General features: G+C 50.4%; 1 protein-coding gene across 1 annotated transcript; it reads right to left on the bottom strand.

The window, feature by feature from the left end:
• Positions 1–3,032: 3,032 nt before the first annotated feature.
• Positions 3,033–16,853, bottom strand: LOC127329453 (uncharacterized). The gene is made up of 8 exons (XM_071825709.1): positions 16,481–16,853; positions 10,535–11,040; positions 4,634–4,810; positions 4,378–4,554; positions 3,931–4,293; positions 3,746–3,844; positions 3,530–3,652; positions 3,033–3,455 (listed from the first exon to the last, which is right to left on the bottom strand). The coding sequence occupies exons 1-8, from the start codon at positions 16,851–16,853 to the stop codon at positions 3,183–3,185; spliced, it is 2,091 nt and encodes a 696-aa protein (XP_071681810.1). The 3' UTR covers positions 3,033–3,182.
• Positions 16,854–17,350: the final 497 nt, after the last annotated feature.

Genomic DNA, 17,350 nt, shown 5'->3' with positions numbered 1-17,350 from the left:
ATGTGGATTGGAGATCTAAAGCCGGACGTTTAAGAAGAAAGGCAATCGTTTTACTGAAGATCATGTCCGTCCCCTCATAGGCGGTGTTGCGAGCCTGGTGGGGAGGGCACTAGTATATTATGAAGGTGGTCTTGCTAAGTTTTCTCCACTGTTACATGATGCCTAGTAGGCTAGGAAGGTGGCCTCGCTAAGTTTTGTCCGGTGTTACACGATGCCACCAAGCAAAGGTCGATTAGAAGATCGAAACCTACACGGGGAGCCAAAATTTACAGTTTCGTTTGTTAGAAAGTTATGAAATGTTAGGAATTAACCCCTGAAAATAATAAATAAATATGAAGTACTTGAACACTAAAATACAAAATTAATTATGCAGAAAATCCTTTGGGTAAAAAAAATGCTTTTGCACCTGAGGTGAACTTCACGATATCGAGAGAGTCGGTGTAGTCAAGTCTTCCTGGACCGAACAGATGCATACAACTCCAATGCAAGAGAGGCAATTGTAAAACCCATCTAGGGTTCCACCCCCTCTCTAGCGACACTGCCGATCCGCTCCTCCTTCCGTGGCCTTGGCCATAGACCCCGGCAGGAGGGTTCTCTTTATTTGTTTAGATTGTTCTATAATGCCTTTTCTCAAGATGGTGAGGAGGCAGCTACATTTTCAAGTTAGAATAACAACATCCATGTCCTATCCTTACTCTGGTGGTGAATCTAGCGTCGGCGGAGGGCACGTGGAGTTGTGTGTCCCGTGAGTCTCTTGGGATCTAGTCGGTTTTCTTGTTCATTGGTATGGTTGCTGCTTTGATGCAATTGTTCTTGAGGTTTTAGCACGACGGTTTTCTTGGTTCTAGAGATGGAGGGGTGAGGACGATGGCCTGACTTTAGCTCACGTCAGTGTTTGGAGTCATCGGTACGTGGTTCTAAGAACCTATTTTTATTTTTTATTACCTTTTAAGTTCTTTGTACTACTAGGATGATTATCAACAGACCGATAAACTTTTACAGGAAAAGCTCTTCCTAGACGACTTCCGTGCAAAAAGAATCTTCCTACACATCCTACAAAATGTATTTATATTGTGCAGCTCTGACATAAGAGGAATTGGGCAATGTTAGTTACTTACGGGAGTTGGTCGAAGACTTTTGATGCCCATGACGGTAGTTTGGCGTGTATTTACCTTCTCAACGTTTGTTATCTGAAATTATGAAAGAAGAAGAAGTCAAGGAGTCCAATTGGGTTTTGAGAGATTAGTAACGGTTTATTGGGGAAGGGAAGTAGTGTCTCCCCATTTTCCAAAAGGTACCTTTTCTTTAGTTAGATGAGGTGGACACATTAGAAATTAAGAACCTCGGAAATAAAAATAAAGATTAAGAACAGCGACACCATACTAAGAAATTTACACTGAAAATCCTTCGGGCTACATCGAGAGAATAAGTGTCGTCAACTCTTCCCGATATTTCGTTTGAAAAAAAAAAACTCTACTCCGGGAAATCCTCTTTGGCTCATAGGTGTAGATGCACCCATTATTTAAAATCATATTTCAAAATGTCTAAAAATTCTAAAAAAAAATATCAGGGTGTACATCTAGACATTATATGTTCACGCACGAAGTTTTACAAAAAAATATTATTTTTTGTGGCCAGTGTAAAAAACAATTTTCGATGCTCCAAAATAGCTTTTAACGAAATATCTTTTTTGTTTTTTTTACATAGTGCATACAAAAAAAAAATTTTGCCAAACTTTTGTGAGCGAGGATGCACACTCAGGATTTTATTTCGATTTTCTAATTTTTTAAAAATAAATTTAAAATACAATTCTCATAATAGGTGCATCTACACCTATAAGCCAAAACACCATGTCCGCAGCCCTCCAAGCTTGTTACAACGGCGCTAAAGTGGAGCTAAATAGCAAACAATTGTAGGTAGACTACATTTAGCGGCAACCTGCTTAAACCGCTATAACAGGCTATTTTAATTGACTCCTCTTCGAAAAGGCATTTATATGTTGGCTTAAGAGAGGAAACCTGCCCATGCCTACAGCTCCGACATAATAGGAATCCAGCACCATCCAGAGCTTACGCCGTTTTTTGAGTAGCTACCTGGAGTCCATACTGAAGGTTAAGCAGTTTCCCGATGCTGATTCAGCAAAAGGAAAGACAGTGGTGACCTAGGAGCGAAGCAAGGTGAAGAGCAAGAAGAGGCTGGACACGCATGTATGTACCGCGCCCATCACTACAGGAATCGACGTAGACGCCGACGGCCGGCTGCCCTCGGCGTAGCCACGCCTGGCCCTCGGCGTAGGCTACGCCGACGGCAGCCCTCGGCATAGCCCCTCGGCGTCCAGGTCCCTCGGCACCAGTCATCGTGCCGTCGGCGTAGGGCCGGCCGTCGGCGTATGCCTCCTATACCGACGGTGCGACTTCCCCTCGGCGTAGCTGCCCTCGGCGTTTGGCCACGGCCGGCCGTCTCCGTTAACGGTGCTCCGTCAGAGGCCGACGGTAATCCCCTCGGCATAGCCCAGCCATCTGCGCGCCGTGGGGGCGACGTGGCGCATCGTCTGGCTGCCACGTACGGAGTCTATGCCGACGGCCCGGCCCTCGGCGTCTGCATGGCGCATGCAGCCAGGCCTCCTCGCGGGTGGGCGACGTGGCGCGTCGTGGCGCCGCCAGCTGGGCCTCTACGCCGAGGGCAACCCCCTCGGCATATACTTGATCCATGCAGCCAGGCCGTGGACACGCGGCAGAGCCTGGGCGCGTCGGGCTACGCCGAGGGCAACCCCCTCGGCATAGACCTGACCATATGGCCCTATGTCAGGGTCTATGCCGACGGCCTTACCCTCGGCATAGGGCCTGCCATTTTTTTTTCTGTTTTCCAGTTCCAGTTCCAGTTCAATCCAGTTCCAGTTCCAGTTCATATAATCCACCAAATTCACATAAATATCATATAATCGACCAAATTCATCCAAAATCGACCAAATTCGTCATAATTCACGTAAATAGCATGAAATCCACATAGTAGCATACAAATACATCCAAATTCATCCAAAATCACCATAATTCACATAAATAGCATGAAATCCACATAGTAGCATACATGGTGCATGTAGTAGCATACAAGAGGAGAGTGCCATGTCATCCAATACATAGTAGTAGGTAGCAAATGATGGCAAGCAAGAAGCCCGGTGCTGACTAGCGGAGGAAGGACCCGGGCGGGGTGTGTCCGCCCACATCCTTGGCGAAACGAGCAGCCCGGGGTTTCGCTCCGGTAGAAGCTGCAGAAGAACCACCTGGAGAAGGACCGGTAGCACGCCCAGGAGAAGTCGACGGAGAGGCACCGGGAGTAGTCCCAGGAGTAGTCGACGGAGAGACACCAGCAGAACGCCCAGGAGACCGACCACCTTCATGAACCGGTGTGACCTCGCGCCCACCCGGCGATGCCTGGTTCCCGGACCATCCCGTTCCCTACGTGTTCCCTACATGTTAGCAACTTGCGAGGCAAAGGAAAGTGGTAACTACCGGTTTGGCAAAGAACTTACCTCCGGTGTGGATCCGTAGTAAGTCGCAGCGAAAGCTGCCCTCGATGGCATGATAGGCATGTCCCCCGCCACGGTAACTCGATCCGGTGGCGGTGTACCAGTAGACATAGAGATCATCATTTCCTGCAAGATAGGTTACAAGTTAGGCTTTGCAGAAATAAAGCATCAAACTGAGACTTGTCATCTACTTGCGCGAGAAGGAAGATTCAGACTTACTGATAAATACGTCATATAGGCCGTATTCTGCCTATTCCACTGGGCAACGGCCTGCTGATACGCTTCATTGCAGGCTTCGAAGGCCGCCTCGAAGTCAGGCTACAATTTCAGAAACAATGAATCTCGTAAACACTTAGCCATGTAGGAAGGAAAACCGGAAAGAGGATGAAAATGAGGAAACTTACATCGTAGGCGGGTGGACGAGCAGGCCGTGGACGAGGCTGGGGGCTGTCGGCGGTGAGGGTATGCTTGAGGCGCGTGTAGCTCGTGGAGTGGGTAGGCTTGACCGCCTTATTCATCCAAGGGAAACGGCCATGCGGACGCCCGTGCCCCGACAGGACCAACGACTCCTCGTCGACCGGAATGCTCAAGGGGTCATCCACCTCGGGGTGACGAGACTTGACCATGTCGCAGTAGTCCTCCTTGGCGGCCTTGGCATTGCCGTAGTACTGTGGCTGAGGCAATGCGGGATTGGGCTTCTGCTTCATCCGCATCATGTCATATATCTGGGCATCATGAAGCACCACCCCAGGTGGTGCCTCGGCCACCTGCATCGCGAAAAGAAAAGTTAAGCGTACCACAAATGAGACATGGCGGGAAATGAATGAAGGTCGTTCCATGTATATACATACCTTTTTCCCCTTGAAGCGGGTGTAGTCGCGGTTTCCCGCGCAGTGTGTGCCACCGGTGCCTCGGTTCTCCATGTTACGCCTCGACACGGCTGCAAACTCCTCGTCCTGCCTGAGCCACCTCGCCCTAATCAGCTCCTCCCATGCCTCCCTATGCTGCTCGGCCCACTCCGGACAAACCTGAAAACGCAATACTCAGCTCAAGATAATTCAATGAAAACTTAGCAGCAATGTAGAATCTCATTGACATTTTACTCACCGACATGTACTCCTCAATGGTCATTGCCCATTCCTCCGTAGGCTCGTTACCAACATAGTACTCCTTCTTGACCCTCTTACCCTTGTTAGCCCAGAAGGCACTAGCGCTGGTGAACTTTTGGTTGTACCACTGCTGCGGTGTCAACCTCTCGCAAGCGCCACGCAAAGTGAGACGCGCCTACGTGTCATGCTCCAGGTCCACACGATAGAAGCACTTCAATCATGCATAAATCAGTTGTGAAAGTCATGAGTTAGCACATTAGGGTCATCAACTATGAACGGTGCTCGAGAAATATATGCCTTACCCAGAACTTGGTGGTCACAGCCTCGGCCTGTCGCGAAGCCTACGGCGAGGCATCCTCATAGTCCGCCCAAGTAGTGGCTAGCTTCGTCGGGCCACCGGGGACCGTGCTAAGGGGAGTGTATCTGCCGGGCCGAACTTCTTAATCGTAGCCCCAAGCAAGCTGTTAGGCATGCGGGGGGCTTGGCATCCCATGTCCGATTCTTTGCAAATAAATCACACATTAGTACACATGCCAAATTGTTTATTATGCCCAAGATGAAAATACATGTTCGAAATTTCTGAAGTAGTACACTTACTCATCGCTCGAAGGAATGATAAGGGCCTTGTCATCATGGGTCTTCGGCTCCTTCCTCGCATCGGGGACTCCAGCTTCTCCACGAAGCTTCAAGGGCTTCGGCGCACCCCCATCCTCCATCACCTCCAACTCAGCCCTAGAGTCCGACTCGTGTGTAGACTCCGTCTCCATCTCCACCTCCCCACTAGACGGACCCTCTAGGTACAACTCAGGAGCCACGTCGCCAGAAGCGGAGGGTGGCTCGTCAAAGTCCATGTGTACCCCGCCGCCACCTCGTCCTCCACCTCGTCCTCCTCGTCCTCGTCCTCGACCTCCACCTCGTCCTCCTCGTCCTCGTCCTCCATCGGTACCATCGGCGTAACGCGGATTTTGCACCGGGGCTCGATCACTCCATCTAGTGGGTCTAGGAATATTCCTCTTCACTGCGCCGGCGTCTTAAGCAAGCTCTCGGAGTCTGCCTTGCCGCTGCTCATATTGTCCGATCCACCGCATTGAGAAGAATAAAACAGTTAAGCACAAAGACATATTATATGAAGATACTAAGAATAAAAGGCACAATGCAATTAAGAAGCATGTTGACATAATAAAATGAAGATACTAAGAATAAAAGGCACAATGCAATTAAGAAGCATGTTGACATAATAAAATGAAGATACTAAGAATAAAAGGCACAATGCAATTAAGAAGCATGTTGACATAATAAAATGAAGATACTAAGAATAAAAGGCACAATGCAATTAAGAAGCATGTTGACATAATAAATACTAAGAATAAAAGACCCTCACCAGCCATCATCGCTCTCATGCTCACTCTCATACTCCATCTCTTTCTCTTTCTCTTTCTCTGGCCCACTATCACTATCACTATCTTGTGAGTACAAAGTTGAAGGGTCGACGGGTGGAGGCTCATCATAATTGTCATTCGCCTCAAGTAACTTCTCGAGCATAGATATGTCCTTTAGATCCACCACTGACTCACCACGAGTTTCTGCATCGTTCCCGAGGTCTTCTTGAACAAACGGTTCTAAAATATATTCCCCGAAGTCCTGTTCCTCTTGATAGAAAATCCCCTCGTATGTCACGGGGTCAATGTTGTTGTAATCATCCTCAGAGGGAATCGGTAGGTTACCATGTGGCGATACCTGGAAGACGACTTCCCAACCCTTGAGTTCCGCTTTCTGGCATGGGTAGGGCAAATAATAAACTTGCTTGGCTTGGTGAGCCACAATAAAGACATCGGCTCCGCTATAGGTGGTTGAAGGCTTAACTTCAACTAACCCAATGGACTTATCACTTCTCTGTCCACCTATTGGGTCGAACCAATGACACTTGAACACGACGATATTGAGTTGCACGTTCGTACGATTGAATGTCAACTCGTATACACTTTGTAACCTTCCGTAGTAATCAAAGTTGTTGGCTCCTTTGGTGAAGACCCCAGTATTTATCGTTTTGGGATTCGCCCGGCCCTTCTGGTGCGTCTCTGTGTGGAAGCGAAACCCATTCACATCATACTTCTCATACTTGGTCACCTCACGGCTACAACCTTGGGAAACACATTTCAACTCATCTATCATATCAACGTTTCTCTCACGGCCCTACAAGAACATTTCAAATTTGTTGTGTGCATTAGTTACGTGTAATAAGAGGGACAAGTCACGTGTTGCAATGTAAGAGGAAAGGTTAGAAATTACTTTTTCCATGAACCATGTCACAAAGTTTTTATTAATTCCGGAGCACCGTCTTTCAGTAGAGTGTCCATCTCCGAGGTTTCGGGCAATTCATCATACGGCCACATTTCATCCGTGAATTCGCTGAAAGGAGAAAATAAGCATTAGACCGAGACGAGGTTACTAGCTGCAAAGTAATTTGTTCACCATTTTACCTTACGAATGGGATCACTTCCTCCATGTTCATAAGCACATATAGCATTATACAATCCTTCTCTTCGTTCTCCAATTTATATTTTGTTCCTTTACCAGCCTTGCCACCGGGGAATTGGAATAGTTTTAGCTTGGGGTCATTCTCGGGCACGTCGACATTGTAACGAGTGACCGGGTTATGCTGAGTGGGAACATCATCGGGATAGTACGTTGTCGCGGCATCTGCCATCTCCCGAAGGCATATTGCCTCAGCTATGCATGCTTCAATCTTGGCCTTGTTTCCAGTTATCTTTCGAATATACTTAAACTCTCTCTCAATACGAATCGCCAACGAAACTGCACCGGACCACCCAAGAGTGCCTCGTTGGCGAGGTGCACAATGAGATGTGCCATCGGAGTAAAGAAGCCTGGCGGAAATATCATCTCCAAATTGCATAGCAACTCCGGCACTGTATGTTGTAGCTTTGCAATAACCTCGGGACATATCTGCTTAGCACAGAGCGTGCGGAAGAAATGGCTCAACTGCGCAAGCACTCTACAGACTTTCTCGCGACTATACCCTCGAAGCATCACGGCATGAGCCGCTGAATCCATATATGATAGTCGTGACTCTTGAGCCCGGTGACTTTTCCCGTCGAAAGATTAACTCCCTTACTCATATTCGAGCAATAACCATCCGGGAACATCACGACGTATTTGAGCCACCCGAATGCCTCCTTCTTTTGGATGGAATCAAGGCAGAAGTTGGCATGCGGCTTGAACCAATTCTTTTGACGGCCAATAGGACGCTTCATGTGTAATTTTTCCCTATCACATAGGATCTCAATATCGACTCTAGCCTTGACATTATCCTTTGACTTCCCGGGAATGTTCAGGCATGTGTGAAAGACGGACTCCGCGACATTCTTTACAGTGTGCATCACATCGATGTTATGGGGAAGTTCGAGGTCCTTGTAATACTCGAGCTTCGTTAAAGCCGCCTCGTGAGTCCAGTTGTGCGTTACACCATATCCCTCAAATTGATGGCCAGTTGGCGTCGCTGCCGGCACGAGAGCACGTAGCTCGGCTTCAACAAGTGTACCATCAAACTTCGGCACATCTTTTTTTTCATGCACAACTTTGCCCTTCTTGAAGTTCTTTTTGTCTTCTCTAAACGGATGCCTCCTTTTGAGGAACTGTCGATTCGTGTCAAACGCAACATACTTGCGACCCTTCTGTAGCCAAAGGAACTCAAGCCGATGCCTGCACACTGGGCATGGCCACTTACCAGCTGTACACCATCCACATGTTAGGGCGTACCCGGGCATGTCATGCATGGTATACTGCAACCAAACTCTCATGCAGAAGTTTGTCTTCGATGCTCGGTCGTACGTCAATGTCCCGTGGTGCCAAGAGTGGTTCAAATCTTCCACAATCGGCTGCATGTAGACACTCAAATTCTTCCCCGGGTAATGAGGGCCTGGAATGATCAGCGATAGAAACATGGTCTTCCTCGTCATTAGGACTCCGGGAGGGAGATTGAGCGGAATAACAAACACGGGCCAGCAACTGTAATTGGCATTGGACATACCATATGGATTGAAGCCATCTGTTGCTATCGCAATTCTGACATTCCGAGCCTCGGCTGCCTTAAGGCGGTGTTTTGTATCGAAGTTCTTCCATGCCGTACCATCGGATGGATGTCCCATCTTCAACTTCTTGTTTTCGTCCACGAATCTCTTCCCATACTTGTGCCACGTCATCTGTTTGGCTGTCTCCTCGTGCATGTAAAGCCGCTGGATTCTTTTTATGAATGGGAGATATCGAAGAATCGACTTTGCGGTGCTTGATCGCCTCACCTGACCATCCTTTCCCGTTACCTCTTCATACCTAGATCGCTTCTGAGATGGGACAGTACTTGTCCTCCGCATACTGTCTCCAAAATAGAACGCAGCCTTTCGGACAACAGTCTATCCTTTGATAATCCATGTTGAGGTCCTTCATAATTCTCCTCGTCGCGTGCGAGCTTTGAGGCGGAGACAATGATCTTTGGGCAACATGTTACCAGTTGTTTTCAGACTTGCTTCAAAGCCCTCACGGGTGGTGTTGTACCGGGTCTTGTCGGCTAGACATTGGGAGATGGCATCGAGCTGAGAAATCGCGGCGCCCTCGTACAGAGGCCTCTTAGCCGCGGCAATCATATCATAGAAGGCCTTCGCGGTTGGCTCTGGTTCCTCCGGTTCTGGCGCCTCCGGTTACGGCGGCGCCTCCGGTTCGCGGCGAATCCGGACATCGGCATGGACGAGATCATCTAGAAAGTCTCTAACTCCATCGTACGCATTGCCATTGAGCCGCTGCCGCATCACCTCACCTCTCCACGTTCGCGCTCATCAAAGTCGATTTCCGTGACGTACCCATGCATATACCCATATTGCAGAAGGTGTCTATACATTTCATCCGTCCCACGACGTTGACGCTTCACGCAGCGAACACAAGGGCAAAGTGCCCGAACCAGCCCCTTTGTACCACGCGCTAACTCATTCACTAGAAAATGGGTCTTCCTTGTCCACTCATCTGTTTTCTCAGTCGCACTAACACGCTCATTGTACATCCATCCATTATCAGCCATCCTCTGCTTTATTGGGAGCCAAACCACAGACATAGCATTTATATCAAATAGGAAATTAAATGCATCATATTTTTATTTATTTTACCGGGCGAACCACATGCATCAACCTACATCTCTACTAGGTGGGCTCCTAGCAGCCGCCGGATCCGTAGTTGGCTACGTTCTCCATGCTCTACCCCGGTCCAAGTCAGAATTTCGGCAGCACCTCCCCGCTGCTCTCCCGATACACGTCTCGGCAAAAAGCCGAGAGGATGTGCATCCGGAGAACAACGGGGAGGCGCCGCCAAATCCTGACTCGGACCGGAGTAGAACATGGAAAACGTAGACAACTACGCATCCGCCGACTGTCCCGTAAATGCCGCAAGCGTTACGGTTCAAAATATGCGGACCACTAATGCATATTTATCCGCGTAACGCTCGCGGACGGGAAGTGACACCTAGGTTACGCAACTGGACTTGGAAAATGAATCTAGTGACATAAGAAAATGCGGAGAAGGGGAGGCGATGTTTTAGCTCACCCTCGGCGGACGGAGAGAATCGCGTGGCGATGTCGAACGTGGAGGTGGCGATGTCGGTGGCCGGAGCGAATCGCGTCAAGATCCCGGGTCGTCACGTCGGGGTGCTCACGCCGGTGCCTATTTAAAACAATAAACAAAATAGTCAATAAATCTGCAACTAACAATTTACCCTAAGTAACATTTTTATTTATAAGTACCAATTTATCCTAACTAACTAACTAACTACCAATTGGTTACCTAACTAACAACACTAACTAACTAACAACTAACAAATTAACAAAAAAAAAATGCATACCTTTGAGCTCTCCATGGAGCCGGCCAGTGAGGGGAGGAGAGGCTCGGGCGGCACGGCTGCGGAAGGAGGGGGCCGGGGCGGTGTGCTGCGGGAGGAGGGGGCCGCTGCGGCGTGCTGCGGGAGGGGAGGAGGGGCGGCGCGGCGCGGTGTGCTGCGGGGCGAGGGCCGTGGCGGGGCGGCCGGGGAAGGGGAGGGGCAGGGGAGGAGGGCGGCCGGGGAAGGAGGGTCGGGGAGGAGGGCGGCCGGGGAAGGGCGGGGCAGGGAGGAGGGCGGCCGGGGAAGGGGAGGTGCGGGGCGGCCGGCGACGGGGAGGTGCGGGCGCGGGCGGCCGACGGCCAGCTGCGGGGCGGCCGGCGACGGGGAGGTGCGGGGCGGCCGGCGACGGGGAGGTGCGGGGCGGCCGGCGACGGGGAGGTGCGGGCGCGGGGCAGGAGGGTGGCGGCGCGGGGCAGGAGGAGGGTGGCGGCGCGGGGCAGGAGGGTGGCGGGCGCGGATAGGGTTGGGAGCTGGTCGAGCCAGACCAGCTCCCTTGTAACACGGGTCGGAGCGGCCCCCCTATGCCGAGGGCCGGCTATACGCCGAGGGTGGCCCTCGGCATAGACCCTTTTTTCAATTTTTTTTTTATTTTTTTTGTTTTTTCTCTTATTTATTTTTCTGACTACATTATACTAATATATATATATATAATAATTAGTTCATATAAAAAATTGACCGCGTCGACGTTAAATCGATCGCGCGGTCCACCCCTTTGACTGTGCAGTCTACCTCTTTGACCGTGCGGTCTACCCCTTTGTCTGGCCTCCAACGGCGCTGCCCCTATGAACTTTAATGTACCTTTGCGTTTATTTATGTCATAGGAACAAGTAAATGGGAGTGGGTCGGGCTCGGGCGCGTGTCATAGGAATAAGTTACCATCTTAACTTAACATTTTCTCCCATAGACGAAACCCTAATCCGGTAGCCCCGCAGATCTACCCCTTTGACCGACCTCCGATGACAGTTGACCCATGGACTTTTCTCTTACTTTGTGTTTTGTTAGGTCATTGTAACATGTAGTATCAATAATTACCCTATCTTACATCAATATTCCCCCCGGTAGACGAAACCCTAATCCGGGAGCCCCGCAGATCTACCCCTTTGACCGGCCTCCGATAACAGTTGAACTATGGACTTTTCTCTTACTTTGTGTTGTGTTAGTTCATCGGAACATGTAGTACCAATAATTACCCTATCTTACATCACTATTCCCTCCGGTAGACAAAACCCTAATCCGGTAGCCCCGTAGATCTACCCCTTTGACCGACCTCCGATGACAGCTGATCAATGGACTTTTCTCTTCCTTTGTGTTGTGTTAGGTCATAGGTACATGTGGAAACAAGGATCATCCCATATGATCTCAAGTTTCTCTCCGGTTCACCTCCGAGGGAGTTCCCCCCTATACATGCAGAATCTGCCCAAGTGTAGGAACCCCCTGTCCGAGAAGCCGGACACACCTGGGGGGGTAGCCTTGGATATAAAACCATCTCAAATCACTTTTGTGCATTCCATGTGGACACACACAAGTTTTGGGGCCATTCCCTACATCTGATGCTCGATTTCCGACAAAACCCTAGTTCTGTTGACCGCGCGGTCTACCCCTTTGACTGCATCCCATCGGGGGTCCCCCGGTGGGCATATGCCTCCATTTGAGCTTGGTTAGCTCATAGGTACATGTGGAAACAAGGATCATCACATATGATCTCAAGTTTCTCTCCGGTTCACCTCCGAGGGAGTTCCCCCCTATACATGCAGAATCTGCCCAAGTGTAGGAACCCCCTGTCCGAGAAGCCGGACACACCTGGGGGGGTAGCCTTGAATATAAAACCATCTCAAATCACTTTTGTGCATTCCATGTGGACACACACAAGTTTTGGGGCCATTCTCTACATCTGATGCTCGATTTCCGACAAAACCCTAGTTCTGATGACCGCGCGGTCTACCCCTTTGACTGCATCCCATCGGGGGTCCCCCGGTGGGCATATGCCTCCATTTGAGCTTGGTTAGGTCATAGGTACATGTGGAAACAAGGATCATCACATATGATCTCAAGTTTCTCTCCGGTTCACCTCCGAGGGAGTTCCCCCCTATACATGCAGAATCTGCCTAAGTGTAGGAACCCCCTGTCCGAGAAGCCGGACACACCTGGGGGGTAGCCTTGGATATAAAACCATCTCAAATCACTTTTGTGCATTCCATGTGGACACACACAAGTTTTGGGGCCATTCTCTACATCTGATGCTCGATTTCCGACGAAACCCTAGTTCTGTTGACCGCGCGGTCTACCCCTTTGACTGCATCCCATCGGGGGTCCCCCGGTGGGCATATGCCTCCATTTGAGCTTGGTTAGGTCATAGGTACATTTGGAAACAAGGATCATCACATATGATCTCAAGTTTCTCTCCGGTTCACCTCCGAGGGAGTTCCCCCCTATACATGCATAATCTGCCTAAGTGTAGGAACCCCCTGTCCGAGAAGCCGGACACACCTGGGGGGTAGCCTTGGATATAAAACCATCTCAAATCACTTTTGTGCATTCCATGTGGACACACACAAGTTTTGGGGCCATTCTCTACATCTGATGCTCGATTTCCGACGAAACCCTAGTTACGTTGGACCGCGCGGTCTACCCCTTTGACTGCATCCCATCGGGGGTCCCCCGGTGGGCATATGCCTCCATTTGAGCTTGGTTAGGTCATAGGTACATGTGGAAACAAGGATCATCACATATGATCTCAAGTTTCTCTCCGGTTCACCTCCGAGGGAGTTCCCCCCTATACATGCATAATCTGCCTAAGTGTAGTAACCCCCTGTCCGAGAAGCCGGACACACCTGGGGGGTAGCCTTGAATATAAAACCATCTCAAATCACTTTTGTGCATTCCATGTGGACACACACAAGTTTTGGGGCCATTCTCTACATCTGATGCTCGATTTCCGACGAAACCCTAGTTCTGTTGACCGCGCGGTCTACCCCTTTGACTGCATCCCATCGGGGGTCCCCCGGTGGGCATATGCCTCCATTTGAGCTTGGTTAGGTCATAGGTACATTTGGAAACAAGGATCATCACATATGATCTCAAGTTTCTCTCCGGTTCACCTCCGAGGGAGTTCCCCCTTATACATGCATAATCTGCCTAAGTGTAGTAACCCCCTGTCCGAGAAGCCGGACACACCTGGGGGGTAGCCTTGAATATAAAACCATCTCAAATCACTTTTGTGCATTCCATGTGGACACACACAAGTTTTGGGGCCATTCTCTACATCTGATGCTCGATTTCCGACGAAACCCTAGTTCTGTTGACCGCGCGGTCTACCCCTTTGACTGCATCCCATCGGGGGTCCCCCGGTGGGCATATGCCTCAATTTGAGCTTGGTTAGGTCATAGGTACATTTGGAAACAAGGATCATCACATATGATCTCAAGTTTCTCTCCGGTTCACCTCCGAGGGAGTTCCCCCCTATACATGCAGAATCTGCCCAAGTGTAGGAACCCCCTGTCCGAGAAGCCGGACACACCTGGGGGGGTAGCCTTGGATATAAAACCATCTCAAATCACTTTTGTGCATTCCATGTGGACACACACAAGTTTTGGGGCCATTCTCTACATCTGATGCTCGATTTCCGACGAAACCCTAGTTCTGTTGACCGCGCGGTCTACCCCTTTGACTGCATCCCATCGGGGGTCCCCGGTGGGCATATGCCTCAATTTGAGCTTGGTTAGGTCATAGGTACATTTGGAAACAAGGATCATCACATATGATCTCAAGTTTCTCTCCGGTTCACCTCCGAGGGAGTTCCCCCCTATACATGCAGAATCTGCCTAAGTGTAGGAACCCCCTGTCCGAGAAGCCGGACACACCTTGGGGGGTATCCTTGGATATAAAACCATCTCAAATCACTTTTGTGCATGCCATGTGGGCACACACAAGTTTTCCAGCGATTCCGACGCTCCGGTGGTCTGTAACTTGGAAAACCCTAGGGCGGGGACCCCACACATCTACCCCTATAGCTTTCTCCGTGCGAGGGTTTACCAGTGGACTTTTTTATTTAGTTTGCTTTGTTTAGGACATATGTACATGGAAACGATAGGTTGGGCATACTTTACCATAAAATAGGCTCCGTTCGAGCCATGGCGGGGGTTTCCACATACAGATCCTGGATTTTACCAACTGGTAGCCCATTATGCGGAAATCGTCAACGCCGGGTACATCCAAGGTTAGCCAAACCTTACATCACACTTGTACATGTATGTTAGGGGCAGAAGCAAGTTTTCCAACAATTCTGACGCTCCGGTGATCTGTTTCTTGGGAAACCCTAGGGCGGGACCCCTAGGGTTAGGGTTTTACCAAGTGATCTGTTAGGGTTATAGTTAGGGTTAGCAATGTATGTGGAAACCCTAGGGTTAGGGTTAGAGTTAGGGTTAGGTTAGGCTTAGAGTTAGCAATGTATGTGGAAACCCTAGGGTTAGGGTTAGGGCTAGAGTTAGGGTTAGGGTTAGAGTTAGCAATGTATGTGGAAACCCTAGGGTTAGGGTTAGGGCTAGAGTTAGGGTTAGGGTTAGGGTTAGAGTTAGGGTTAGAGTTAGGGTTAGAGTTAGGGTTAGGGTTAGGGTTAGGGTTAGAGTTAGGGTTAGGGAAACCGTAGGGCGGGGACCCCGCGGATCTACCCATATGTACATCGATAGCAAATGTTGGGCCTAGTGGCTCCGGTTGACCCGTCTGCGAAGAGCGTCACCCGTGGGACCTACATATGCCATCTACGAATTCTTAAAAAATAGAACCATTTTTTACATAATGCATACTAGTAAATAAATAATAGAAACATAATATAAAGTAATATGAGAGAGAGAAAAAAGAAAAAATAAAAAAAAAAGTCTATATGCCGAGGGTGGCCGTCGGCATAGGGTGGCCATGCCCTATGCCGAGGGTAGCCCTTGGCGTCTGTCTGACGCCGTGAGAGGGCGGTGACGGTGCGGGTGCGAGGTGAGGTGATGGAGACCTCTACGCCGAGGGCCAGGTAGACGCCGACGGCGGCCCTCGGCGTAGGAGCCTATACGCCGACGGTACCTAGACGCCGACGGTCGGCTTCCGGCGCTGCCCTGGCGAGGCCGTACGCCGACGGCCCCGATAAAATGCCCTCGGCGTAGGGTTTGGCCGTCGGCGTATAGGCCCATTCCTGTAGTGCATGGAGGAAACCACCGGAGGGTCGTATGAAGTTGAACATTGATAGTTCTTTTTGTGAGGCGTCAGGTGTGGGTGGTGCAGGGATGATTTTGCGTGATGCTAAAGGCCAGATCATCGTGTCTGCTTGCAAGCTTTTAAATCCCTGTCAGAGCCATCTCAAAGCGGAGCTAGAAGCCTGCCGTGATGGCATGGCCTTGGTGTTGGAGTGGTCCACTCTACCCCTGCACGGTAGAGCTGGACAGCAGTGTAGCTGCGAAGAAGATCCAATCGCTGAAGTTGGACCCATCATTGTTTAGGAAATTAAGCAACTTCTCTCATCCATATGCAATATGGAGTTAGTTTGTATTAACCGTGTGCAAAATACTGTAAGCCATGTGTTGGCAAACTTTAGTCGTACGTAGTCAGGCGCAGTCTCAAACTTGGCCTGGGTCGGGGTCCTGGTGATATTCCACCTCTATGCCAGAACGATTGTGACCTTGTTGCTTGAGTAATACCAAGTCCTTTTCGCAAAAAAAAAAAAAGGAATCAAGCGGTTGTAGGTACTTAAGGCAAAGGCAATTGGTCGAAAACTTTTGATGCCGATGTAGTGTAGCGTGCTTTTATCTTTTATAAATGTTTTGTGATCTCAAAAAAAGGAGACATAAGATGCAAAGGGGTCCAATTAGGTTCAGAAAGGTTAGTAGCAATTATAAATATGGTGGTGGGATAAGCAACAAAACCCTAAACCGCTCCCCCCCATCCCCCCGTGCGGCGGCGCTGCGCCGCACCGGGGATCCACCTGCCGCCGCCCGGGTTCCCCTCCCCTCACGCCGTCCCTTCCCTCCGCCACCGCCGAAGGCGCTGCCGGGCAAAGCTTGCGCGGTGTGGCGGCGGCGGGGCTCCTGCTGGTCGCGGCAGGGCTCGGCGACGGCGGCGCTCGCTCTCGGGCCTTGCGGTGGTGGTGCGTGGCAACGGCGGCCGGAGGTGCGGCGACTGGCGGTTGGCAGATGGCGGTGGGGTGGCGGGCTCGATCTGGACCCGCATGGTCCTGGAGGGCCCCGAGCTCCTGCACCATGGTTCCGGCGTGGGTTGCATCGATGGTCTGCGGCTCTGCCCGCATCACTTGGGCGTCGGGGCGGCGGCCCCGACCTTGGCGGCGGCCTCCTCCTTCCGCCGGAGATGGCCAGCAAGATATGGTGGATCTTGGGATCTCATGTCTTGCAGAATAAAGGCGACGGTCCTAGGGCCTCTCTTGCGTGAAGATGAGGACCTACCGGAAGCCTGGACTCGTGATCTGGCCGGAGGGTTGAGTTCTGGAAGGCTCCGTCGGCGAATGTAACAGTGCTTTGCCTGGAGTTTGCTGGATCGGAGGTATTAGGTCGTGCGCACCCATGCTTTTATTCCGACCGATTGGTTCTGGAGGGAGCGGCGCGAAGCTCTTTTTCTGTGTTGACATCAAGTGACTATGGATCCATGATGAAAGTCGGAAGAAGAGAATTTCATGAAGGCCGGAGGGGAGGACTAGCTAAGGGAGGTTCAATTCTCCACGCTGTTGAGAGACTGGCTTGGTGTTCCGGGCTTCACAGCAGCGGTATGAAAGTGGGGGCGACAACACAG

This window comes from Lolium perenne, chromosome 2 (assembly GCF_019359855.2).
Source record: "Lolium perenne isolate Kyuss_39 chromosome 2, Kyuss_2.0, whole genome shotgun sequence".
Taxonomy (NCBI): Eukaryota; Viridiplantae; Streptophyta; class Magnoliopsida; order Poales; family Poaceae; genus Lolium; species Lolium perenne.
The sequence above is the reverse complement of the archived record's forward strand: the minus strand, read 5'-3'. Positions and strand labels throughout refer to the sequence as shown.